The 24148-nt window shown below is 53.7% G+C and overlaps 13 protein-coding genes across 13 annotated transcripts; 2 read left to right on the top strand and 11 right to left on the bottom strand.

The window, feature by feature from the left end:
- Nucleotides 1-2136: 2136 nt before the first annotated feature.
- PHYSODRAFT_257065 (hypothetical protein) lies at nt 2137-3456 on the bottom strand (the record flags this gene model as incomplete). The annotated part of the gene is made up of 1 exon (XM_009521879.1): nt 2137-3456. One exon carries the CDS (start codon nt 3454-3456, stop codon nt 2137-2139), a length of 1320 nt encoding a protein of 439 aa, XP_009520174.1.
- Nucleotides 3457-4765: 1309 nt separating this feature from the next.
- On the bottom strand, nt 4766-4939 carry PHYSODRAFT_376848 (hypothetical protein; the record flags this gene model as incomplete). Its single annotated transcript, XM_009521878.1, has 1 exon — nt 4766-4939. A coding segment is annotated over one exon (174 nt), but the record flags the coding sequence as incomplete, so codon positions are not given.
- A 1849-nt stretch (nt 4940-6788) lies between these two features.
- PHYSODRAFT_379062 (hypothetical protein) lies at nt 6789-6953 on the bottom strand (the record flags this gene model as incomplete). Its single annotated transcript, XM_009521877.1, has 1 exon — nt 6789-6953. A coding segment is annotated over one exon (165 nt), but the record flags the coding sequence as incomplete, so codon positions are not given.
- A 1421-nt stretch (nt 6954-8374) lies between these two features.
- On the bottom strand, nt 8375-8810 carry PHYSODRAFT_256947 (hypothetical protein; the record flags this gene model as incomplete). Its single annotated transcript, XM_009521876.1, has 2 exons — nt 8375-8401; nt 8481-8810. 2 exons carry the CDS (start codon nt 8808-8810, stop codon nt 8375-8377), a joined length of 357 nt encoding a protein of 118 aa, XP_009520171.1.
- Nucleotides 8811-9811: 1001 nt separating this feature from the next.
- PHYSODRAFT_257039 (hypothetical protein) lies at nt 9812-10549 on the bottom strand (the record flags this gene model as incomplete). The annotated part of the gene is made up of 1 exon (XM_009521875.1): nt 9812-10549. The coding sequence occupies one exon, from the start codon at nt 10547-10549 to the stop codon at nt 9812-9814; it is 738 nt and encodes a 245-aa protein (XP_009520170.1).
- A 482-nt stretch (nt 10550-11031) lies between these two features.
- On the bottom strand, nt 11032-11522 carry PHYSODRAFT_296809 (hypothetical protein; the record flags this gene model as incomplete). Its single annotated transcript, XM_009521874.1, has 2 exons — nt 11032-11292; nt 11400-11522. 2 exons carry the CDS (start codon nt 11520-11522, stop codon nt 11032-11034), a joined length of 384 nt encoding a protein of 127 aa, XP_009520169.1.
- Nucleotides 11523-11736: 214 nt separating this feature from the next.
- On the top strand, nt 11737-13566 carry PHYSODRAFT_311635 (hypothetical protein; the record flags this gene model as incomplete). Its single annotated transcript, XM_009521873.1, has 1 exon — nt 11737-13566. One exon carries the CDS (start codon nt 11737-11739, stop codon nt 13564-13566), a length of 1830 nt encoding a protein of 609 aa, XP_009520168.1.
- Nucleotides 13567-13737: 171 nt separating this feature from the next.
- On the bottom strand, nt 13738-14190 carry PHYSODRAFT_325943 (hypothetical protein; the record flags this gene model as incomplete). The annotated part of the gene is made up of 1 exon (XM_009521872.1): nt 13738-14190. The coding sequence occupies one exon, from the start codon at nt 14188-14190 to the stop codon at nt 13738-13740; it is 453 nt and encodes a 150-aa protein (XP_009520167.1).
- Nucleotides 14191-15809: 1619 nt separating this feature from the next.
- On the bottom strand, nt 15810-16328 carry PHYSODRAFT_296806 (hypothetical protein; the record flags this gene model as incomplete). The annotated part of the gene is made up of 1 exon (XM_009521871.1): nt 15810-16328. One exon carries the CDS (start codon nt 16326-16328, stop codon nt 15810-15812), a length of 519 nt encoding a protein of 172 aa, XP_009520166.1.
- Nucleotides 16329-19055: 2727 nt separating this feature from the next.
- On the bottom strand, nt 19056-19469 carry PHYSODRAFT_487240 (hypothetical protein; the record flags this gene model as incomplete). Its single annotated transcript, XM_009521870.1, has 1 exon — nt 19056-19469. The coding sequence occupies one exon, from the start codon at nt 19467-19469 to the stop codon at nt 19056-19058; it is 414 nt and encodes a 137-aa protein (XP_009520165.1).
- Nucleotides 19470-20561: 1092 nt separating this feature from the next.
- On the bottom strand, nt 20562-21197 carry PHYSODRAFT_256999 (hypothetical protein; the record flags this gene model as incomplete). Its single annotated transcript, XM_009521869.1, has 1 exon — nt 20562-21197. A coding segment is annotated over one exon (636 nt), but the record flags the coding sequence as incomplete, so codon positions are not given.
- Nucleotides 21198-21419: 222 nt separating this feature from the next.
- PHYSODRAFT_311633 (hypothetical protein) lies at nt 21420-21848 on the bottom strand (the record flags this gene model as incomplete). Its single annotated transcript, XM_009521868.1, has 1 exon — nt 21420-21848. One exon carries the CDS (start codon nt 21846-21848, stop codon nt 21420-21422), a length of 429 nt encoding a protein of 142 aa, XP_009520163.1.
- A 1276-nt stretch (nt 21849-23124) lies between these two features.
- Nucleotides 23125-23286, top strand: PHYSODRAFT_482555 (hypothetical protein; the record flags this gene model as incomplete). The annotated part of the gene is made up of 1 exon (XM_009521867.1): nt 23125-23286. A coding segment is annotated over one exon (162 nt), but the record flags the coding sequence as incomplete, so codon positions are not given.
- Between the last annotated feature and the right edge of the window lie 862 nt (nt 23287-24148).

Below are 24148 nucleotides of genomic sequence, written 5' to 3'. Positions count from 1 at the left end.
CGTTCCCGACGTCGTATCTCAGTCTGTTCTTGCATCTTATACGCAAGCGCGGGGCCTTAAAATAAAGCCGGGTTCACGCTGCACCCCACTGTAGTTTTTAAAGCTCAATAACAAGCGATTTGAGCGAAATAACACTAACTTTGAACACGCTCATACGCAGTGAATAAGGTTTTTTTGCGCATCTTCGTCAATATTTGGCGATAATAGACAAAGCGCATACGTGGTCAAACTACACGACTGGGCGATTGTATTCAACGCTTATCTGAACGCTGGCGAGGTAGGGATAGCATCGTACAGGCTCCTAAAGAAGTGAGGTTTTTTACCGTGATAAGTAGATATGTCGCGAAAAACATTTAACGCGCTCCAATTTCAACCAATCAAGGTGGGCTCCGAATTAAACCAAGAATTAAACAGTTGATGGGGGTGAATTATTTTAGATTTTATTGCAACTGTTTTAATGTTACTTTGCCGGCTTCGTAGACAGTGGAATCACATGCAATTGAGCTTGGTATGATTCCTCTCTTGATGTACAGCTTGCTCACGCGAGGTAGCTGAAAATTGTTGTCACCCGCAGCCTTGATGATACACTCCATCACCTTTTGGAGCGTTACGAAGCTTTTGTCCAGCGTTCGACTCGGCAACTGCCCGAACGCAGCTAGTACTACCCCAATGAGGGCGTCCACCTTGTAGGTAGGCTGTTGATATTGCACCGACTAAATCGCGGAGAAGACTGAGAGGTCTAAAACATTGAGGTCCGGCGACTTGGGCGGCTGATACTCCATGCGGATATCCCATGGACGTTCTTGCCCGGCTAGTTGAACTGCTGCCCTCGAAGCCGCTGCGTGAGGACTCGCATTGTCGTGCTGCACACGAATTGGCCGACTTCTGCCTCCTGCATGAAATAGGATTAATGTACATGTCGGTAGCTTTAACAATAAACACTCAAATACAAAAATAATGACAAACCTGGCCACTTCGCGCGAATTGCTGGAAATAATTTTGTCACAAAAATATTTTCGTACTCATCCGAAGTCATTTAAACATTTTAGTCTCCCAGGTACCAGCTCAACGGTTAACCGAAGTCCGTTTTGCTTGTACACGCTCAACCACAGGCCAAATACCTATTTTTCCATCGAAAAACTTATGGCGGAAAAAATCATAGCGGGGCCTAGCAACTGCCGCCAAGAACATAACTTTACCTATATACCGTTTGTTGACCGATGTGTTGTGGGGTAGATCTTCAGTAGTGGGTTGATCCTTTATACATATTGAACCACTTTTCGTCGATATGTACATCGTACATATCGACGCAAAATTGGCCGTCTAAGACCTGTACAAAATAAAAGAATAATACAGCAACAAGGTTATTAGATATCCAACCGCTTGTACAAAATAAAAAAAATGCTCATACCTGGGGGTTGCCGATCGTGGCGTAGTGCGAATGCCAGACGTCGTTTCTTGTGCTCAGGCGTGAGACGAGGCTTGACAGTTGAAAACCTCCGGTGCAATAACCCCATTTTAAGGTAGCGCCGGAGGGTGGTGCGGGAGACCTTCACGGCGGCAGCAAGGGACCGCCGGTTCTGCCGAAGAGGCTACGGCACTGCTGCCACCTTGGTGGCGATGTCGGGGTGGTGGATGCCGCTTGATCGGCGGCGATTTGGCTGCAGCAGCACGTCTGGCGTGTGGCGCAAGTCCCATATGCGCGCGACCGTGTCCGGTGACACAAAAAGTAACGGCTGGTGGCGGCCTTGGCGCCAAAGGGGAGCCGGCCACCCACGACTAGGTTCGAGAGGTGGAGAAGGATGGCGAGTTTCTTCTGAGAGGACAGGTTGGGCTGCTTGGGGTGACGTCCCATTGTGATGTTGAGTGCTCGGGGCTTGGCGGGAACTTGGTTTGTGTGGTGCCCCCCGGACGTTTTAGCGCGCGCTAAGTAACCTAACCCTAACGTATTTTTGACAAATGAGTGTGAGCCCTGAAAAAACCTCGCTATACTAAAAACCTCAATGTTGTTTCTCAGGTGGCCCAGAGAAGTATTGTTTTTCGGACCGGAGGTAGTACCAATTTCGCAAATTTCAACCAATCAACGCTCGGTAACCTGTCGAGTACGTTAAGATAGCAAAGATTAAAATGGTCCACCTACGACACTTGTGGACGATCTTGTTGAAGTGCACAGCGGGCCATGTCGCTGGCATTCTTGCAGCGAATGATGCGCGCGCACTTGACGCAGAGCGTGACGTTCTGCTGGTGAACCTCGAGAGTGGAGCGGTCCACTCGCACGAGCTGGCGGACCTCGCAGCAATTGGCCTTGGAGCACAGCCACGACGTGCACAGCACGCACCAGTACGTCTGCATCGACGCTCCGTGCGTGAGCGAAGTGGTGACGCTGCTGCCGAGGCTTTTCCTGCGACGATCGGGCAGCGAGACCTTGCAGACGCAGCACCGGAGCGGGTCTGTGAAGCGGCTTTTGGCTTGCAGGTTCGTCAGGTGCAGCGCGCGCTTGTGGTCCACGCAGCAGCAGAGCTTCCTGGTCTCAGCGCAACGCGGAGCCAGCTCCCAGAACCGCTGCACCGCCTTCCAGATCGCGGCGTGCACGACGCTGTCGGGCATGAGGGTCTTGGCGTCGACGATGAGCTTGTAGTAGACGCCGACGGAGCCGTCGGGCAGCTCTCGGAGCACGCGCGCATGGATCAACTGGCCGCGGCACAATGACTCTCTCACTGACCACTGATCTAGCGCTACCGACTGGTTGATCTCATACCCGAGCCGCTCGCCTGACGCCGACGTGACTTCCCCCTGAGCACACGCGAGCACATACTCGCGAGGGCGCCGGAACTTGCTCACGGTGGTCACGTAGCGTGTGACGCCCATGAAGCGGAAGGGTTCGTCTTGGCTGGGCGTTGCGATCGCTGCGAAGTCGACCCTCTCACTGGCGACGTCCGAGTCTACCAGTACTTCACGCAGCTTGAGCTCCGCTGGGCTGGACGCCGTCATCCCGAACAGCAGGTCGTCAAGCGAGCAGCTCATGTGCCCGACCGCCACCACTGCGATCGGGTGTTTCCACTCGTCTCCTCGCATGGCCGACATCCACGCGCGGTCGCTGGCGCTGTGGTCCGCATAGAGAGACACGTCCGCCTGAGACCGGAGCTTCTTCCAGCCGCGCTGGTCCAGACCGTCGTGGTTGTTGTTGGAGCCCAAAGCCCACAACGCAGTTGCTTCGTAGTCGTGCAGCGTTCGATCCAGCACCTGCAGTGTCCGATCCTGGCACACTTCTTGGTCCTGCGTCGACAGCTTCATCACGGGGGCCCTGTCTTGCTGGTTCTCTCTCTCGCGACGACTCGCTTGCTGCTCGAAGCGTAGAATCAGGAATGAGAAGGATAGGGGCTCTACCAAGCGCCTCACGCACAACCAGGCGATGAGGGTAACAGAGAACCATTCCGTTGACTCATTCGTCTGCATTGATGTCGAGCCGAGACCAAACGAGTCAACGGGTATCGTTCTCTCTCGGTCGCACACGATGACGTCCACTGTGGAGTGACTCGACTGATCCACACCGCCAAACCATCGGCCTCGAACGTTGAGTCAAAAACCAAGTCGGAGCTGGCATGAGTCAGAATGACGCAGGACCTTCCCCTTTCAACCTAGGCAGGCCTTCTCGACGATGATGTCGAAATCTGGCGCAGGGTCTGCTGCACCTAAAGCTCAGCTAGACATTACACCGCAGCGACTAACCTTCGTGCGAGCCGCGAGTGCCTTCCGTTCAGTGCAACTTCAATGGTAGATTGCAGCTCAAGTTGTTGCACCTTGGTATGGTTAACAACACATACTTGGTTGTTGCTACGCGAAAGGCAAGGATGGATACCAGATGCTAGCACCGACGAAGCATCGTCCAACACTGCGGAAGCACAGGTGTGCAACGCATGATGCCTGGCGACTCGTTTGACCATCCGTAGAACCGCCAATTTGACTTGCAATCTTCCAGCAATCGTTGAAGAGTGGATAACCAGCCGGTGTTTAGCGGCAACGCATCGGCTTCACAATACTATTGTGACAATAGCCAAGCTGAAGCGATGAAGGGAGGCGCGGATGTCGGACAAACGAAGATGGTCAACAATCCCAGGTCAGGGCGTCCGTGAGGCCACCGCCGGTGATGATTTACTCGAAGAACTTCAATAGCGGTCGGTTGAAGTTTATACAGCAAGACATCGCAAAAGCGTCAGCTAAAAAAAACAAAAAAAATGTTAGCAATGATTTACTTACATATTCATCAAGTTGCACAAGTTTACTTACGGCTTGCCTCGTCAGAATTGTATCAGCGAGCTCTTGCTGGCTGAGGATGGATCTAAGTCGTCGTGCTAGCGCACAATTTCTCCGTCGTCGAGTTCCTTGAGCTCTTCTTCCGTGACTTCCTCGTCGTCTGCTTCTTCGCTTGAAAGGGCCTTCACTAACTCGTCCAGAAAGTCGTGCGGAATGGCCGGATGTACTTCATCGTGCACTGTTGTCTCCGTGTGTGCGAGTGCTGCTGTTTGGGAGTGTTGACGAAGGCCGAGCACAAACGGCACCTGGTAGTGAGACGGCAGAGCCCCGTGGTCAGCGTGTAATGGGCAACCTTACCGTGCCAGACCCAGCGTGCTCACCACCACCGGTCCTGCCTCATAGTGTTCGGTGGCATCGATACACAAGTCGGAGGGTCGGCACTAGCTGATACCGTCACGTTGCCATCCGAAGTCACGATGACCGCGTCCATAAGTGAGCTCACGGCCGGGTTGCTGCGGAGGCGAGTGTTCCACCGCTTGAGCTTCTGGCGCAGCTTCTGGGCGTGGGTCATGGCCTGCCTCGTCGTCTTGGTGCCGATGTACTCGGCGATGGCGGTCCAGGGACCCTGCGGGAACGTGGTGAGCGCGACCCAGAAGAGCTGCTGCTCGTGGGGCGTCCAGCCCTTCTCGGTGCACTGCGACTCCGGCAGGTAGTGCAGCACTTGGTGCACTGCGAGCAGCTCCTGCATGACCACGGGGGAGATCATGGCTAGTCCACGCAGAAGAGGAGGGGGGGGTCTTTGTACCGTCAGGGAGTGAGCGAGTGAGTAAAGTACCGAGTGGCCGGCCGACCGTGGGCGTGGGGCTGCCTGCACTTGAATCCGTGGGTCGGTGGGTCTGCGCGAACGTCGCGGCACACTAGCGGCAGAAAGTATCCATGTCTGACGGCCCCGGAGCGCTCGTTGATCAAGTCGCCGCGTTGCACACGGCTTTCAAGTGAGACGAGAATCCGTTCGGCGGGAGCGCGGGAGGTTTTGCTTCCGCCTCGATCGCAGCTAACGCTCGCAAGCACCGAACGGTGGCCAGCAACCCACTCGCTTGATTGGTTTTAGTCCCTTTGACTACGGAGCTTGGACGGGTATTCGAGCAATTGTCCCCATGCGATGGTCGTTATTGCAGGTTCGACACGAACGTAGACGAGCGACTGTGTCTTGGGATCTGCGAGGTCCAGCGCGGGCGCTGCACCTTGCCTATCATATCGATAGGTATGGTGGCGATACTAGCCCCTGAACGACATTTGTCCATGATCCAGCCTGCTTTCGTAGGCAGAGTTGGGCACTGCACGTGCAGCTATCATAGCTGCAACCAAGAGCTGCCGCGGGAATAAGATGAGGCGTTACGGGTCCTTTCCCCATCAAAACGCACGATTCATGCGATGCCCTTCGCATGGCTCGAAGCACCATCACGGTCGGCAGCAACCAACGAAGCAGCCAGTCCAGTCCCCACGTTTCCGTGGAAAAAGCCCTGGTCATATCTCTCTGCTTGGTGGCGCCATCTTCCAGCGTCTACGTGGCGTGTTGCCAACACACTGCTGGAGCTCGATGGAGGCCAGCCAGCCCCGGCCGGTGCAAGAAGAGCGGCACTTAGCGTGCCCGACCCGATCCAGCGGCTCTTCAACCCACTTCTGGCTCCAAACCTGAGTTGTGGTCAGAAATGGGTTGATGCCCTGTCGAACACCGAAACGGCAACTTGCCAGTCGCTGCCGGACGATCGTCATGGGAGTCGGGAAAGTCTCGCTCGGGCTTTCTCCTGCTTGGCTGCGCTGCGGCTCCGACAGGCGAGATGAAGCGATGTGTCTGTGAGTGTCGAGTGAGTCGCTGTCGTAGTGAAAAACAAGTGCAATTCATGTACTTTATAATACTACAGGTAAGCTTAGCTCCCTCTTGATACCGTAGATGAGTACATGTAGCTGGTGCAACGTGTACGTACTTTGAAGTATTTGAGTAACCATTTTATTTGCAACGCAGCGCGTCGTTAGCTGTACAGACTTAGCTTTGCTATGTATGGGCAGCCCTTCGCTAGCCTTGGGCCCACGAAGCTCGCGTGAAGGCATCGAAGACGTCCTCCTCGACGAGGGAGAGCTGGGCGTCTGGCATGGCGAAATTCAACTCGGCCACGAGCTTTCCGTGGACAGGAAGGTGCGGCCGAGACCCATTCAAGGACGGATAAAGCGGCGGTAGCCCGACAGAAGCCTCCGAGATCTTGAGACGCGCAGCATCAGTCGGCACCATGTACGTTGGCGTCAACCCGCCGCCGCTTGAACCAAAGCCGACACTGACCGCTCTCAGCTCTTCCTGCTTCACGGCCACGTCGTGGAACGACTGGGCCTTCGTTGTCAACGGGCTGCCCACCTCTCGTGTGGGTCGCAGTCTTGCGGACCGCAGGGTGAACGGTAAGTGGCGAGGACCCCAACGAAATGCGCCCGTCGGGGCTCACGGAGATCTCGTCCATGAGCAGACCCACCGCCGGGTTACGGCGCAGCCGCTTGTTCCAGCGCTTGAGTTTCTGCCGCAGCTTCTGGCCGTGGGTCATGGCCTGGCGAGTCGACTTGGTGCCGATGAACTCGGCGATGGACGTCCACGGCCCCTGCGGATACTGGATCAGCGCCATCCAGAAGAGCTGGGACTCCTCCGCCGTCCAGCCCTTGTCCGTCGACGGCGACGCCGGCAGGTAGTGGAGCACCTGGCGCACGGAGAGCAGCTCCTTCATGACCTCGGGGGAGATCATCGCCTGCGCTTCGAGTGTGTGTGGTCTCCAAGGCAAATCGCTGAATGGCTGATGGTATCCTGCGACTCAGATAGTATCCATGCTCATGCTGAGGTGAGGAAGGAGAAGCGTCGCCGGCCGTTAAATCGTCGCTTGCATTTACCGGCCGAAATCGCTCGAAGATATTACTGTCCACGCTATCAACCTACACGGCCCACAACAGGACGGAGCTCATTCCGGCAGGCAGAAGCCGGAGAGTTCGCCTGAGTCGAGTGTGCTGCGGTTGTCCACGTTACAAGCACGGCGCACGAGCCGACTCACCCGAGTGGACGTTGGCTGGCGCTTTGATTTCATCCTGCCGAGTCACACCCCACCTAGGCTCGACCAACCAAAGCAGTCGTGAGTTGCGGTGAGCAGTGAACCCAGAACCGGACCCACGCCCCTCGAACTTGCCACTGGAGCCTGCACCAAGCAGTGCCGGTGCCGATCGATCGCCGGCCGATTTGACCGAACAGCTCTCGCAAACGTTTATCGCTGGTCGACACGGCATTCAGTAGCGCGCTGCTGGGCCTGGATGGGACAGCAGAGGGAAACACACAGCGAAATGAGGACTGAAGGGCCCGCACCACTGGAAGCAACTCTTTGGAGACGTGTTGGTGGCGCTGACCAATGGATTCAAAATTCGGATGACTCACCAGGGCAAGTGGTGGTGCATTAACCGTCGCTATACCTTTCACTTCTTGGCTTGACGACTGCATCGCCCATGACGGACGCCAAAAGATCGCGGCGCTTGTGCGTGGTTTCGTGTGTTTGGGATAGTCGATTTACTATCAGCAAACGCCGGCGTTCTGGACCTCACGCACACTCCATACAACAGTGAATACCTACAATCTGATTAAGTACAAGTAAATATGCGCTGTACAGCTCAACGACAGCTACCCCGCTACTGAAGGACGTGTACTCATTCATAACAACCGAGCATCAACCATTGCCTGTCTATTTAGTCTCGCTCCACAGTACGTCGGCCAATTCGTCCAGGAGGTGCCTCACTGGCATCGCGACCTCGTTGATTGGGTGAGGGACTGCGTCTGCTTCGTGCTTGGTCTCGTCGAACTGGATCGTTGTTGATGCAGAAATTGGCCCTGCCGTTGCATTGGGCTCAAAGAGCATCTGCAACGACGTCGACGACCTGTACGCTGCAGTCGCTGGTGGTGGTGAGCTCAAAACCGCGCCGTCCACTTGCATCGAGGCAGAACAATTAGCAGGTGCATTGGCGTCAAGTCTTGGTTGCTCTGACGCAAAATTGGCAGCAACCTCCGCTTGGCACCCGGTCGGATATAGCGGTGCCAGGCTCTTCACTCGGGTCGACGGAGCTGCGCGATCTGAAGCAGTCGCAGCAGTAGACAGAGGTGTCGACACAGTGACGCTGATCTTTGTCGCCACGGGGCCACTTGCGCTTACACTGGTGCTGATGGCAGTGGAGGCGACAGCACTGCAAACTGCGTCCCCATTCATCAGCATGCGGGCAGTCGGGTTGCGGTGCAGCCTCGTGACCCAGCGCTTGAGCTTCTGCCGCAGCTTCTGTCCGTGCGTCATGGCTTGGCGCGTGGACTTGGTGCCGATGAACTCGGCGATGACCGTCCAGGGGCCTCTCGGGTAGCGGTCGAGTGCCGCCCAAAACACTTGGCGCTCGTGCGGTGTCCACCCATACTCGGTTGAGGGCGACACGGGCAGATAATTCAGCACTCGACGAACAGACATCAGCTCGTCGTGCACCCTCTTGGAGATCATCGCGTGGGGGTTGTGCAGCTCGCGGTAGATTGGCAAGTGCGGCCTTGAGTGTCGACGCCCCCTATCACTTTGACCAGCGACATGGTCGGCCCCAAGTATGAGAATCCACGACAATTTTTGGGGCTTTACGTATAGAACTCGAATTTCCCAGTTCGTGATATATGGAAGTTTGGCCCTCAAAATCCAACATTTGAGTCCGGACAAGGCATTACCAAAGTGAAGCTGCCTGTCAGCCTGTCGGCATTAGGTCCCGATACACGTTTGAAGACCGTTTTAGCGTAACTAGAGTTACTTTAGCACACTCGGGTTTACTCGACAGGCTACGCGCCTGTCATTTTGGAATGCAAATCATCGGGGTCAGATGCTTCAGTTTCGGCGCCGCCCGACACCAGCGGTTTTGCAGCCCAGAAACGGACCGCCGCACCGTCTCACCTGAACAGCGGCACCGCCCCGCACCTTACCTTGGCACCGGCCGACGCTGCTCCAGCGAACCGCGTCCGGTGTCGAAAATGTGCGGCGAGTCAAGCAAAAGCGAAAACTGCTCCTGCGTAGAACGAGCTAAGAGCTGCTACAGCTTTGCTCTGGTTCATTCGGGCGGTCGAGGGCCCACGAGAGCAAATTTTCAAAAGGACCAAGATCAACTTCGTCCCATCGCCGTCAACTCGGCTGAAGTGCTCCCGGAGCCGCCCTCAACTCGGCTGGTCGTCATCTCCGGCCTCTTGACCTTCAGAATGGCTCCGCAAAGATCCGAATACTGCCGACCACCGAAAACATCGGGTGAGTGTTCAACTTGGATACTTTTTGAGCAACCAGTTTATTTAATTGACTGTAGTGGTTGATTAATGAAAATAACGACATGCTACCGTTAAAAGTACGCGAATATAAGACGTTGGCTCGAAGATGCCACATGCAAAACAATACACCGCCATTCACGCAGCTAGGCAAGCAGGCAGCTGCTTGTCAAACGACTGAAATACACCCTCCCACCCTTACGCCATGCTTTAGTGGTGGTGGCTCAGCTCGTTGAGGTCGTCGTCCGACAGGATCTCGAGTAGGTCGTCGAGCAGGTGTTGCGGCAGGATCTCGGGGTCGTCCGAGATGTCCGTCAGTTGCACCTCTTCCGACGATTCCGACAGCATCAGCCCCACGACACGCGCGGTGTCCTCCGATAAAGTTGGGTGCGCTGCTGAGGCGTGTGCGTACTGAGAGGGGGCGCCTACGGTGAACTGCTGCGTGGTGTCGATGCTCGATCCGGCCACGCAGCTTGAGCCCATTATGTTGGCATCAGTCACGTGGAGACCGTTCATTTCCACGATATTGACACCATCTACCGGGAAACCAGACTGGAATCCACTGCAGTCGGTGCTGATCATCGCGGCCTCGGTCGTGGTTGGCATGGCTTCGACTGAAATGCCGGCGGTGACTGCCACGTTCGCGCTCGTTGAGACGTCGACTCCGTCCATGAGCATACTCGCGGTTGGGTTGCTTCGCAGACGCTCGTTCCAGCGCTTGAGCTTTTGGCGCAGTTTCTGGCCGTGGGTCATCGCTTGGCGGGCAGACTTTGTGCCAATGAACTCAGCGATCGTGGTCCAGGGGCCTTGGGGGTGCTGGGCCAGTGCGACCCAGAAGAGGTGCTGCTCGTGCTCGCTCCAGCCCTTTTCCGTTGAGGCCGACTCGGGCAAGTAGTGCAGGACTTGCCGCACTGACAGCAGCTCTTGCATCACCTCGGGGGAGATCATTGATTTTAGCAGTTGTTGAAGTTGCTGGTAAGTTGTTGCTCGTGGCGAATTGCTGAATGACGATGCGGATCGCCAAAGCTGCACGTGGCAACGCCCCATCGCGCCGACACATTGGTGCTGGTTGTCACCAAAAGTATCCAAACTCAAACGGGGGGTGTCTGCAACCTTCATCTGACCCCATCCCAATTATTTTGGTTCCCAAAAACTGTAAAATCCCTTTTCAGTCCAGAAATTGGGGATACTTTCTGTCATGAGCCATTGGACTTGACAGCAAGTCGCCATTGTTGCATTGCGCGTTTTTCGAGGCGACGATCCCGATCATCGAGCCAATAAATACGCATCGTAAACGAGAAGTAATAGTGTAATGGCGGCAGATTGGCCGATAAAAAAATAACAGTGCCCTCTAGGTCTAGTGGCCTTCGTCGATAACAGGGCTTTCTTAGTGTAATCTGCTTCGGTGCTAGCTAGACCAGTAAGCTCTTTTACGAGAAGTTCCAGACACCTAGGTCATTTTCGACGTCGATACATTCACACTGCTTGTTGCTGTCTTCACGAGCATGTTCGAAAATCTTGATCATCCGGGCAGCTTGGCATCGGGTCGGTTGGAGTTCAGATGTGCTACCCGGTGCGATGACACCGGTGTCAGTCACATGGCTGCCCTGGGTAGAGTATAGCGTTTCTCGATAGTCGTGGGGCGACTGGGTGTTTGGGCTTCCGCGTCGTGCGAGGACTTGTCTGACAGGCTGTAACGTTTTGAGTGCGAGTCCAGAAATACCAAACACGAATTTGTGTAGCCACAAGTGGGCTCAGATACCACGCTCTTGTCTTGAGCAACAGCGATAATCCTTACCGGTAGTGTTGATATCGTCACCGCCATCGATCCAAAGGCAACTTCAGAAACGGACTCTTGCGATCCCGCAGCTCCAAAACAGCTAGCGAAAGAAACGCAAACGGCAATATCTCCGCACGACATTCTGATACAACAAGTTAAAGCCCCCCACCCCATGACTACAGCAGTAACTTAGAATTGTGTTAGCTTAGAATTCCTTACAAACCTCCACCAAGGTTGTGACTCAGATTTTCTTACACTTACCAATTATCTGATTCTGAAACTCCACTTCTCCAGCCAATCACGAGCGGTAAAATGAAATGAAGCATCCATCATCCAGCAGATATCCCAGCGAGCTATGGCGGCAACACTTGGACGCGTCTGGGACGCCGCTGTGACTTTATTAGCGGCCCAGAGCCAATTGCAGTCCAACGACAGCAGCGTCCCCACCGTGGAGAGGGCGGTGGAGGTCGGGGGACCGCCCTACGCCAACGTGCGAGGGGCTCCGTGCGTGCAGCCGTTGGTGTCCCATGAGTTCGCCAATTCCTACTACAAGCCAGCCGTCGAGTCGTTCAACGCGCCGCCTTGCGACCTCGACTACTCGGTGGTGTACCTCAAGTGGGCGGCGAGTTGCGACGCCGGGGTGCAGTACGACCGCATTGCGGCTGTGTGGGTGAATGGGGTGGAGCTGCTGCGGACGTCGACTGCAGAGCCGTCGAGGGAGTTCCGGGTGGCGTGGGACGTGACCAAGGACGTCTCGCTCTATGGGGACATCTTCAAGGGCGGTGGGACTGTGGTGGTCGCTCTGGACAATATCGTCAACCCGACGTACACCAGCAGCTTCAAGGTGGACGTGTCGCTCGAGTTCTTCCGTCCTCTCGACTCGAAGTTGGAGACCAAACGACCAGACCAGATCGTGCCCGTGTCGAGTAGCAGCAAGTCGTATGGATGGTTCTCGGAGAAACCATCAGCAGCGCAAGCGGGGCCTCCGCATCGGATGGTGCAGCTGCCAGAGAACACGGAGGAGCTGTATTTCGAGCTCTTCCTGTCGCACCACCAGTGTGACGAGTTCTACTACTCGAATCCGCCGGATAACTTCGCAATGGCGTTTGCTGAGAGTCTGGCGACACACAAAAATATTAGTCGAAAAGATATTGGAGAAGTGATGAATAGTGCGAGCTGTGGAGCTGATGGGGCTTTCCGGGAGGTGCAGGTCTTGGTAGATGATCAAGTGGTGGGCGTGGTCTGGCCGTTTCCGTTGGTGTTCACGGGAGGCCTCAGTCCTTATCTCTGGAAGCCGATCGTGGGCATTGGAGCATTTAATGCACCGACGTACATCCTCAATCTTACGCCTTTCCTCGGCAAGTTTCTGGGTACTGGATCTCGTGCTGTTGCATTCCGAGTAGTTTATGGAGAAGCTTTCTGGCTGGTCGACGGGAACTTGCTGGTCTATCAAGACGCTGGAGCTGTCCGTCCTACCCGGGTAGAAATACTGCAGGAGAGATTAGATCGATATGTCGAACCTGCCATGGTTACATTGCCTGCGATGGTTGGTGCTGGTAATGGAACCATCACCAACTTGAACAGCGCGTTTTGGACGTCTGTCGCGCGCGATCTTTACGTGAAGACCAGTGTCACCACATCGACGGGGAGGAAGGTCTACACGCTGCAGCAGCATTTCGACTTTACGAATACCCAAATGTACTCGTCCGACGGCTTGGATCAGTGGTTCGAAAGCCGCACCCATGTTGAAACCAAGATGACAGTCACTTCACTTTCTGCTGCACACCCTGCAGAGGACCCCAACCGTCCCGATCAACCACCAAGAGTGCAGACTGTATCTGTTTCGCAAATGGAAGACTATCCGCTTGCTGGGAGTGTGAGTTATCGCCTTGGTCGAAATGGATCGTTCGTGCTGGTTACGCAGTTTGCGAACTCCTTCTCACGATCGACGGCTGTGGACGGCTACGGGGCTGGTTTCCGCTTCGACTACACACCGCACGACGTCCATTCGGCTCTGACAGCATCTGCGGTGCTGGACTCGCGACATGGCGGCGGCAACGGTTCAACACGAGCGACTTTTGCATCGGCATCGCCTACTGCGGGCTGCTTTTCTCGCGAAGTTGTAGCGGAGTTCGGACGCTTGGTTGTCGACAACAGTACCGTCGAATGCCACGCGTACGAATGAATTGTCATCTGAGTCACAAATGCTACCGGTACATGGATATCGGATTTTGTCTGCATGTAGCTCCAAGCGTTTGTATGTGTGGTGGTCGCATTGCTATTTACTCGCCCCAACAAGCAGATATTTACCTACCACTTACTCGAGAGAGTGACCCCTCCAGCTAGCTAGCTACCTTCACTTAGTGACTCCTTCATCCTGACGCCTCAACTCTATCGCCTCTCTTCCGGAGCCTACATGATGGAGTAGAAGTATCTTCTTGGGCGCCGAGGATTCGTCGTATGCTGCTGTGGCACTCTCCTCATCATTGAAACCCTGAAATTTCTCATTCGAATCCGTGAACTTCTCGGCCAGGACCCAGATGCGTTCCTCAGGTCTGAAGTATTCCTTCAATCCAGAAATCGTAGCTCCGACGCCTGCGCCAGATCCTACGATAGTCACGACGCTCGTCCCAGCTACCACAGGAGCTGCCGCCGTCGCGAAGGCATAGCCCAGACCAGCCGCCAAAGGAACACCAACGAAAAGCCCTCCCGTAGAGAACGCCAACCCTGCCGCGCCAACGCTCTGCAAAGTCGCCACGAGGCCACCAGCAGCGACGCCGCCTCCGTTTGCCACCGCGGTGGACGACATCATTCCTGCTGCCACCGATCGCCTGCTATCCCGCTCGACGTGAATCCCGCCGCACTGAGGACAGGACCAACAGCGGCCCAAGTACTTGAACCAATGGCAGCACCAACAGCAGCAGGCACAGACGACACCACAGCCCCGGCTTAGCAGCTTTAGCGCTGCGAGTGAGTGGCAAAAAGGAGTAGGAAGACAGGAAGACACTTGTCGGTTGTAGAGTAAAACTCAGAGTGATTCATTCAACACATGCCTGCAATGCATGACTCCTATACGTGCCGTGCACGAGGAGGAAAGCATGAGCCTAAAACCCCCTTTGACCATACAACCCATCAATCGGGCTTGTAGGCCGACTCCTAGCATCCATCTAGGACACGACCAGGATATGAGTGGTAGAGTACGACCGCGTCCGATCTCTAACTCTCATACGGCTTGCGCGGCAGTTGCCGTGTACCCCCACCAATAGGCCACGCCGTAAGCTGCTGTACCGCCCAAGGCGGCGCCTGTGGCTGCAGCTTTCACCACTTTCTTCAGTTTGTCGCTCTTATTTTTGCTCGGATCGCCAGGATTTTGGTTCGACAGCACTCCCCTTCTTCGGCTCGATGCTCTGTGTGGAACACAGCAAATTTGCGAATGAGTCCAAACTCAGGCTTCCCTTGCCGCCTGAGTTTGAGACCAACGCCACTTCTGCTGAGAGACTGCCAGCGTCCCTCTGCGGTGGCCACACATAACGAACCTAAACTGCAGTGTGGTACGCATGAGTCATTGTAGATGCGAGAGAATCGCAGGACTTCAATACTAGTATGTAGCAGGAACTACTTATCTCGCATTAGCACTGCTCTCTTGGCTCGATACTGCTCATTTGCTGCATGCTAGGTCTCCTTAGTAAATGTGGACTTCTACCAAGCCCACCAAATCTACCATCCAAATGCGAGCTGCAGCCTGTTCATTTGGTCAGAGTGTTTTCGTGCAGCTCATGGAATCTTCAAAGTGTCTTCACCTGGGGCTTCCCCGACTCTCGCCGCTCAACGACGATCCAGCAGCTCTTCTCGCTGCTCGAAGTACTTGTGGTATTGGTAGGCTCACCACGGATAGACCACGCGAAAACTGCGAGTCACCAATGTTTCAAAACGCATAAAGACACTTGCCAGCTCCTCAAACGACACGGCTCTCTTGCTCAGGGATCCCGAAAAATAAATACGCCCGGAAATATATTTGTATTTTCGGAATCAATATTTTATTGTAGGTATACCTCCTTGGTTTATCCGGTATTTATTCCAGCTTAGATCAAAACTTCTAGATTTTATTTCTGCGGTTGAATATATCCTTCATGATTGAGAAGTTTTTCCCCTAATTTTCATTGTGTTAACGCCATCAAATTTTCCCTTTATGCTAAAATGATGTTGTTCAGCAACCTTAACACGGATGTGGCGACCGTGGGCAGTGTTTGTAAGAACCCATGAAGGTAACACGATTGCAGCAATTTACTGAATAATTTACTGCGTCAGCACGGGGTCTTCAGATTATTTATTTCTTCTCTCCTTGGTATACAAACAAATACGTATTTCGTTAACTTGAGAAAATAGATATATATCGTATTTTCGGCATGCCTGCTCTTGCTGGACAAGTTAGTTTTCATTAGTTGCGCGAGGAACTACGGGTAGAGTCGCAGCAGGTAACGGGGTCTTTGGCCACTCGTTGGGGGAAATGGGCTTCTTTCCTCGGTCGAGCATTGCCCTGATGACGAACGGCGACGGCGTTGTAGCACTCGATGCTTGAGCAGCAGCTTGTTCTATGGGCTTGGAGAAGTACCATTTGGTGAGGGGAGCAGCAGCACCGACGACTGCCCCGACTGCGGCGATGCCGACGCCTGTTGACGTCGCAATGCCAAGGGCTCCAATACTTTGCAGCACTGCCACTGTGCTTCCACTTGCGATACTCCCGGTATTCGCGACCGCAGCGGTGGACATCATGGATGCGGCGGTGGAGCCGCTGGCGATGCCGCCCGACATGAACCCGAGCATGTGCACAGCCGGACTGACCAGCCCCCAGATCCCTATGCCCGCGGCAGCACCCGTGGCGGCCCCCTTGGCGGCCGTGTCTGGCACCGACCCGACATGAGCGCCCTTCTTCTCTTCCAGCGCCATCCCAATGGACAACTATATAGTTTAGTCCATTCTGTGCGAATCAGAGTGAAATGTGCATGCTCAATAATTGACGATTGGACCAAATTGTATGAAATGGACACCTCTTTTTGGACCGCAATAAACCCACAAGCATGGCGGGCCAGGAGCACGACACGGCCGCCGAGGCAGCCAAGGCAGCGGCCGCAGGAGCTGCGACGGGTATAGGCGTCTACGGGCTCGCATGCTGGGTTATCTGTCAAGTGGCATCGCCAGCGGCTCGACGGCCGCGTCCATGATGTCAGCAGCAGCCGTCGCAAATGGTGGAGGCGTGGCAACAGGAAGTACAGTTGCGGTACTGCAAAATATCGGCGCCGCTGGTGTTGCGGTGCCCATCGGCGCGGGCCTAGTTGCCGTGGGTGCAGCAGTTGGGGCCGCTGTTCCAATCGCTAAAACCTACATGAAGAGGGAGAAGAAGAAAGATGATACCTCTTCCAACGTTCTGGATTCAAGACGAGAGCCATTTGCGACGTCGAAACTATAGCCCACTACTACACGCACTGCTGGCTTCGTGTCAGCAAGTAATAAAAGTACGGGCAGGTTGCTTTGACACGGTAAGGCACGTACGAAAGCACAACGAACTGATTCACATTCCGTTAGTTAGGCCTCTGCTGTACCAGCACTTACGACATCCTTGACCAGTATGATGATCGCGTGATCTCTTTCCGTGGTTCTTGTATCGTAAGTATCTGTCACTACATATACCGACTTTATTTAGTTATAATGGGGGGTGGTACAATTTTGGGTGAGTGCTTCCTGCAGCAGACGACCCAAGTTCAACAACTCAGGCACTCCAGTAAATTACTATCAACTTTTCACTCACCTACATATATTACGAAAAAAATTTCTGCCCACGGATCAAAGTCATTGTCTGGATCGATGATGCCAACTTCCGTATCGAGAAGTCCTACAGCCTGGAGCAATGCAAATACGTCTTCCCCCTCGTCGTCCTCTAGTAGAGAAGGCAGCTCACACTGCTGACCAATCGTGGGCTTGTCAATAATCCCTGCTTTACGGAACCCGTAGACGTTGCCATGTCATTCCACGTCTCGTTCATCCACCGAGCCATCAATACACGATCTGGGGCTCTCATTTTCAACGGCTTCATTTCTTAGCTCATTTACCCATCTAGTACACGCAATAAAAAATAAAAAATAATATTAGCATAAACCAAAGAAATAATGAATGTGATGAAAGCAGCACACTTACTCTACCAGTTCTAACTCCGCTGCTATAGGTAGCGATGTTGCGACGCCAGATGATCGATTATTCTTCTTAACGGCAGTCCTAGCCGTTTTACAGGCTTCTTCGATGATGGCGCGGTTCTGTTTCCACTACTGGTACACCTGGTTCTCCGACGTCTTCTGCTTGGCGACGTGGCTGAAGAAGCGCTGGAGCGTTGACTTGATGCCCTGCGTCTTGTACCATTTGATCACCTCCAGCTTCTTGCTGTTGCTGACGGCGGAGCGGCGGTGCTTAGGCGGTTTTCGCCCAGGGCCTGTGATCCTCGTTCTGCCTTTCGGCATTTTGACTTGTGCGGGAGGTGTGGCCGTAAATTACATGCGGTACTTCAATCACGACATCACGTTGGGGTAATCGCGCTGTACGAATTAAGAGCACTGATTGGCTCCCCATTATAACTAAAACCCCATTATAACTAAATAAGGTAGGTACCGTATTTCGCATGTAGAAAGCTGCACATGATGTTCACAACTGAAAACATACCTTTAAAAAACGATGTGCATCAAAATATGTATTGTAGAAGAAAGCTACACCACAGCTTCGTCAAGAATGACATTGCGGTCGAAGTCTTGAGTTTGGTCGACCGCCTTGGCCACTGGCCCTACTAGCGATAGGTTCTGCAGCTCTGCCACCAGCGACGCGGCGGCGAGGCACTCCTCGTTGAGGTGTAAGTCGCATTTCTTGTATCCATTCGCGATGGTGTCGGAGCTCAGGCTCTCCCAACTAGCGCGAATCCAATGGCACATCCCGGCGCGGCCTGGTGGAGTCAGCTTAAACTTGGCTTCCGCGTCGCGCGGCTGCATCAGTTGCCGCTGGATGTCCTCGAGCCAAAACCTGCGCAGCCAAGTCTTGAACGGATGATTCCATGCTACGTCTGCAGGCTGGCAAACAGACGTAGCATGGGAGGCACCTTCAGCAGTACCACCCTAATAGATGCAGCGTAAGCCAGCGCTTCAGCGGTCCAGTGGCCGCTGAAGTCATTCCAGAGTAGCAGCACGGGCTCTGCATGCGACGTGCGGTGACCAAAGTGAAAATGTAGGAACCTTAGCGAAAGATCACTGTTCCACCAGCCTAAAAAGAAAAACAATAATAATAAAAAGAAAATGAGATAAATCCTTTTGAGCAAGTAAAAAAAAGAAGCGTACCTTTGCCGTTGGCATAAATCTGCAAACCGGTTTCAGCTTTCAGCTTCCTGATCTCTGGCCACGTTCGCGTGCCAAAGCTACATCGTTTTTCGTTGTTCTCCTTGACAATGGCTGGGGTTTTCGATGGCTTCATCTTGAAGACTACGAAGGGGGTATAACGTACCCCGCTTGAATCCCCCAGTAGCATCACGGTCGCACGCTCTTTGAAGAGCCGGCACATCTCACCCACACAGTTTTGGCGCCGCGAGCATGCACTGTTTTCTTGGTAGGCAGATACTCAAAAAATGCAGCTAGAGAACTTAAGTTAAAATATACATTCGCAGTTAGAATAAATAAAAAACAAACCTGTCTGATCTGCATTGTAGATTCGCGTAATACCCAGCTGCCGAGCCATTTTCTCGACTTCTGTTGCAAACTCCGCTTTAACCTTGGCAATATCCTCGGGGCGGATTTGGCTTTGACGAGTTGGAACTCGCATGCTCATGCGATGGCGGCCTCGGAATCCTTGAATCCATTTGTCAGACGATCGGAAGTTCCTGATGCCCGCTTCAGCTGCAACCCGCCGTGCTTGTAGGGCCAGCATGCGCGGAGATACTGGCACACCTTCCTTGCGCAAACTATTCATCCAGAATACCACTTCTAGTTCTACCTCTGGTGGGAGGATCGTCCCAACTCCTAAGCTTCGCACCTTTAAATGTTTACCTTTGCTATTTTTCATAGCAGCCTCAAGCTTTGCCGATTCACGTCGTCAGCGCTGGATCATCGTGCGCTTCGAGTTATAGAACTCGGGGGCCAGATCGTGCCAGAAATGGGCGATTGTATGTTTCATCTTGGGCTTCGGTGCATTTTAAATTATTATTTTGTTATTTTTTTTTAAATATAATCCACTTAATAATAAATCCAAGTCCGAAATTATGTTTTTAATATTTTATTAAAAGAGTATTATTAATCTATTTTTTTATTATCTGGAAATAAAATTAAATTAAATTTCAATTTAATTGGTCTAAAAAGATATACTTTTTTTAAAAAATAAGCCCAGAAGGACAACACCTCGAGTTTCTTTGCGACGCTGACACTCTTCTTGATGTGCTTGGTCTGGTAGCGGCCTTTGCCATTCAGGCGTGGCCTGCCGACTGGCCGTGGCTTGGTGCGCGCCATCAGCAAAAACAAAATGGCGCCAACCCCCGAGAGCGCGGGCTACGAAGTGCAATGAAGTGAGTGGTGAGCATTTGTATCAGTTTTGAAAGGGTTTTAGTACTGCATCTCTCTACATGCGATTTAGTGCCATGGCAAATGCCGCGCACTGATTGGTAGTTATCAAAGTGCATCTCATATGCCGGTCGGTGCAGCTTTCTACATGCGAAATACGGTATGCTTACGGCGTGACCTCAGGCTCACCTACTTCGGTTCCTTGCAGGCCTTCACTAGATTCACCTTCATTGCGTCCTGTATTAGGAAGGGCTCTGGCGAACACGGCGGCGAGACGGTGAGCCCGGCGACAAGAGGCGCTGCCATGACGGACGCCGGTGGGGCGACTCCACTCCAAAGCCCAAAGACGTGGTGACCCCCCCCCCCAATAGTGCCGCACCAGGAACAACGGTGGTTGCACCAGTGCCATCGAGGCTGCAGCCGCCGCGAGACCAAAGGTTTCTTGCGGTGGCCTCCTGTTGTGGTAAAGTATCATACACTTTCTTCATACGCTGAGCTGCCATAAGTCCGTCATTCATTGAGAAATTTCGTCAAAACACGCACCATCAACTGCCTGGTATCGAGATGCCCGTGCATTTCTACCTCCTTCTGCATTCCTCACTTATTGCTCCCACCCCAGCTGCAGCACGATCTTCTGCTCGGGGTCGAACAGCGCCTTGCTGCTGGCCGACGAGTTCAAGTAGGCGTTGCGCGCCTTGTAGTCGTCGTCAAAAGTGCGGACCTTGGGCTTTCCCGATTCGGTCGACATCTCCACGAGCACCCAGAGCCCCTTCTCCTCAGCTTCAGCCTCGGCATTAGCTACCGTATCTGGTTTTGGCTCTTGGCTGGGCGTCGACAGTTTGGAGTTCAGCAGGAAAGCTGCGCTTCCAATTGCAGCTCCGCCAGCGACGAGTCCGAGACCCACGGGCGTCGCTAACCCGACGGCGCCGATGCTCTGCATAACTGCAACCACACTGCCGCTGGCGACGCCGCCCCCGTTGGCCACTGCAGCTGCCGACATCATGGAGGCGGCAGTAGAGCCGCCCGCGATGCCCGACGTCGTGAAGCCAATTAGGTTGGCCACGGGCATCGCCAGCCCCCAGAGACCGATCCCAGCTGCAGCCCCCGTCGCTGCGCCCTTCGCTGCGTTGGCGGCTCCATCTCCTGAGTCCTCGTTAGACGCTGCGGCTGCTGGCGCGCGAGCGTCGGGCGTCGCTGAGCTACACGAGCTGGTCTTCTTCGACATGGTCTGCGGTGGATGTGGCCGTGTGCTTGTCTATATTTTTTATATTTTGAAATTGTAGAAGACCATCATTCTGTTAACTTCAACTTGGACCAAATCCCACATGTATTTGTTATCCTTTAGTTTACAAGAACGTTGTTGTTGTTGAGTGCTTCTCGCTGCTACGTAGCAAGCTCGGGGGTTCCGTCGCCCCCGCACAAAAATGTTTCTTCGCGCTTGAGCCAACGCCGACTGTGGCTAGCGTACTGCTCCTGCTCCGCGCGGGTCTCCAATGACGCTGCTGAGGTCGATGCCCAGCTCGCTAGGTCGGAAGAGATGCGGCAAGGACGGCAGTTTGGGCAGTGAGCGCTCTACTTGGGTCTCGGGTGGTGACATTCTCACCGGACTGCTCATTCGACGAGGGGTGGTCTTCTTGGCTTGAGGATTCGTTGGGGTGGCGCAGACGCCAAGCACACTGAAGGTCCCAGGCGTGCTGCACGAGCTCCAGATGGTCTCGACACTTGCGCTCCGCGAGCGCGCTGTTGGAATCACTTCCTCTTCGTCCCATTCGGCGTCGAAGTAGTCGTGAACCTCCTCTTCTTGGGTGTATGTGAGGATGGACAAGTTCTCGGGGATGTGGTCGCGCTCCGTGAAGATCTCGAGCGCCTGCGTCGTCCTCGGTGCCATGCTTGCTTGCTTGCAAATGTGAAAGTGATCTTCCGCTGACAAGCGCGTGACAGGATAGCCAAGAAAGCCGCGTGTGGATTCAAGACGGCGACTCCACAACTCCGGCCACTCGCAGTTTCTGTCGCCAGAGCATTTGCCTGTCGAGCAACACGGGACACGGTGGATTGTTCTCAGCGTCTTGCACTGCGAGAAGAGCCCGGCGCGTGCTGGCCAAGCGGAAGGGCTCGCACGGCATCGATACTCATGGCGCAGCTTGGCCACAAGCACTCCCCAAGCGCACTAAGAGCGTGTAGCTCAGATATCGCTCGTCGCCGTAGTAAAATGACGGTCTGTCCCCGTTGGCGTAGCTGCAGTAACACGTCGAGCACTTGAGCACGAGAGCAGAGGCTTTTTGCACCGATTTCTGCCGAAGCCTGCGTGGTGCCGGAAGCCTCCGCTTCCGTCCAGAGCCGCATCGAAGTCTCGACAATGAGAGGCACCGAACGTGGCCAGCTCCAGGCTCCGGCGCAGAACGATCCTGATCACCAGACCGCTTCAACCAGATGAGGCAGCTCGCTGTTCGAGTGTTGCCCGAAGGCGCATGAGCATGAGACAGCGCTATAAACGAGCATTTCGGTCCTCTTTTTGAGCTCAAATCATCAAAATCAAGTGAACACGTGAAGCGGAGCGACGGGCAACGTTTTGGGACGAGTTGAGTTACTGAAATTAACTGGTGTAAGGCGCTCTCCGCGCAACGCCGGAGGTTGTGCTTGGTGCCACCAAAAGTTGAGTCGTTCACGACTCAACTTCACTGAAATTCACCCGTATTCGGTTTAGCGCACTGTCGTTGCCGCAGAGTTAGGACCAGCAGAATTATTCGGCCTAGGAGTGCAAATAAACCAAAATGCCTGGGACACCGCTGTGGAGTTCGAACATGCTTCCCTCCATTTTCTAGGAAGGACTACAGAATTCTGCCCGAATAAGGAACGGGTGTATAACTAATAGCCTCACATATTTAATATTATTTTCCAGTCAATGTGGCGATAGGGATGTGCAAGGTACTGCAAGGTACTGAGGTGAAAAATCCAGTGCCAATCATCAGCTCTCCACCCTCGTTTGAAAAATGGCGCGCATTTAGCGATCTTACTAGACTTCAAACTACATGTACCGTAGTGGTAGACTCGCACTTTTTCTTTTGCACCTCGCCCCACAAGCCCACCTCCTCCCCCACTCCACCCATGAAGTCCACACCGTCCAAGCGTCTCCGCCTCACTTGGTCTGAGAAAGTGGGCATCCTCGACAAGGTGAAGGGCTAGATAATCCCTTCGAGGTCGACCAGTTGACAGCGCTGTTGTGGTGCGAGGATGCCTGGTCAAAGGTTAGTGCTTCGACCATACGCCACTGTTGGAATCATTCCGGACTCGTAGGTATGGCTGCTCTTCAGTTCATTTTGAAATAACTAAATCAGTACATTGGAAAAGTATACTCAACTTAACATCAATTTATATATTCTGCGTCTTTATATATATCAGGCGTTCCTTACTCGGGCAGATTACTGTATTGTGTTGTGCATCTTTTTAGGATATTTTCACCAGAAGCATTTTTCTTGCCGCCGTACGGTGTGTGAGGCGTCGATATCCTGAGTTTTGAAGTGCTGCCAGGAAGTGCGCGGGTTAAAATTTGCAGTGGACCAAAGCTCGGCGCTAGTGAGCCAACCGAGAACACATTCATAGCTAACTGAGTCTCAGCTCTTCTCTCTATAGACCCAAAGCGGGGGAAGCTGATGATACAGGTGTGGCTTCGGCGTGAAGCGTATGGTATGCAGGTTTTCCCTGCGGGTGGAGGCGGACCGGCAAGAAGGAGCATGGATCACATCTTAGTTTGCTGCTACGGACGATGACAGCTGACCGTGATTGCTTTTACAGGAGGCTTTCTAACTTACAACGGAAATGACTGAAGTGCACCGTAGAATCACCAGCTTTCCGAGCATGCTTCGTTGTTATTACAGAAGATGTCGTTTAACGCAGCTGGTCAAGCTGTTGGCATGCTTAAATTAACTATCGTCGCGATGAATATCCATATTTCCACTTGAAAGCTTTCTTACCAGTAGGAATGCTACTAGTAGAAGTAATAACCACAACATTTAGTATATAGCGTTTCCAGCGCGAGTCTTCACTACCGGTTGGTGAAGCACAAGGGAAGTTACTTTACCACGCGGGCGAGCTGCCTGCAGAGCGATTGTTGGCGCAGACGTCGGCGCCTCCGTGTGTGCATCCGTGTAACGATCCAGACCTTCGATAATAATTATGAAGTCCACTCAC

The sequence above is a fragment of the Phytophthora sojae genome (genome assembly GCF_000149755.1).
Source record: "Phytophthora sojae unplaced genomic scaffold PHYSOscaffold_2, whole genome shotgun sequence".
NCBI lineage: Eukaryota > Oomycota > Peronosporomycetes > Peronosporales > Peronosporaceae > Phytophthora > Phytophthora sojae.
Note: the sequence above shows the minus strand (reverse complement) of the source record. Positions and strands in the feature narration are given on the sequence as shown.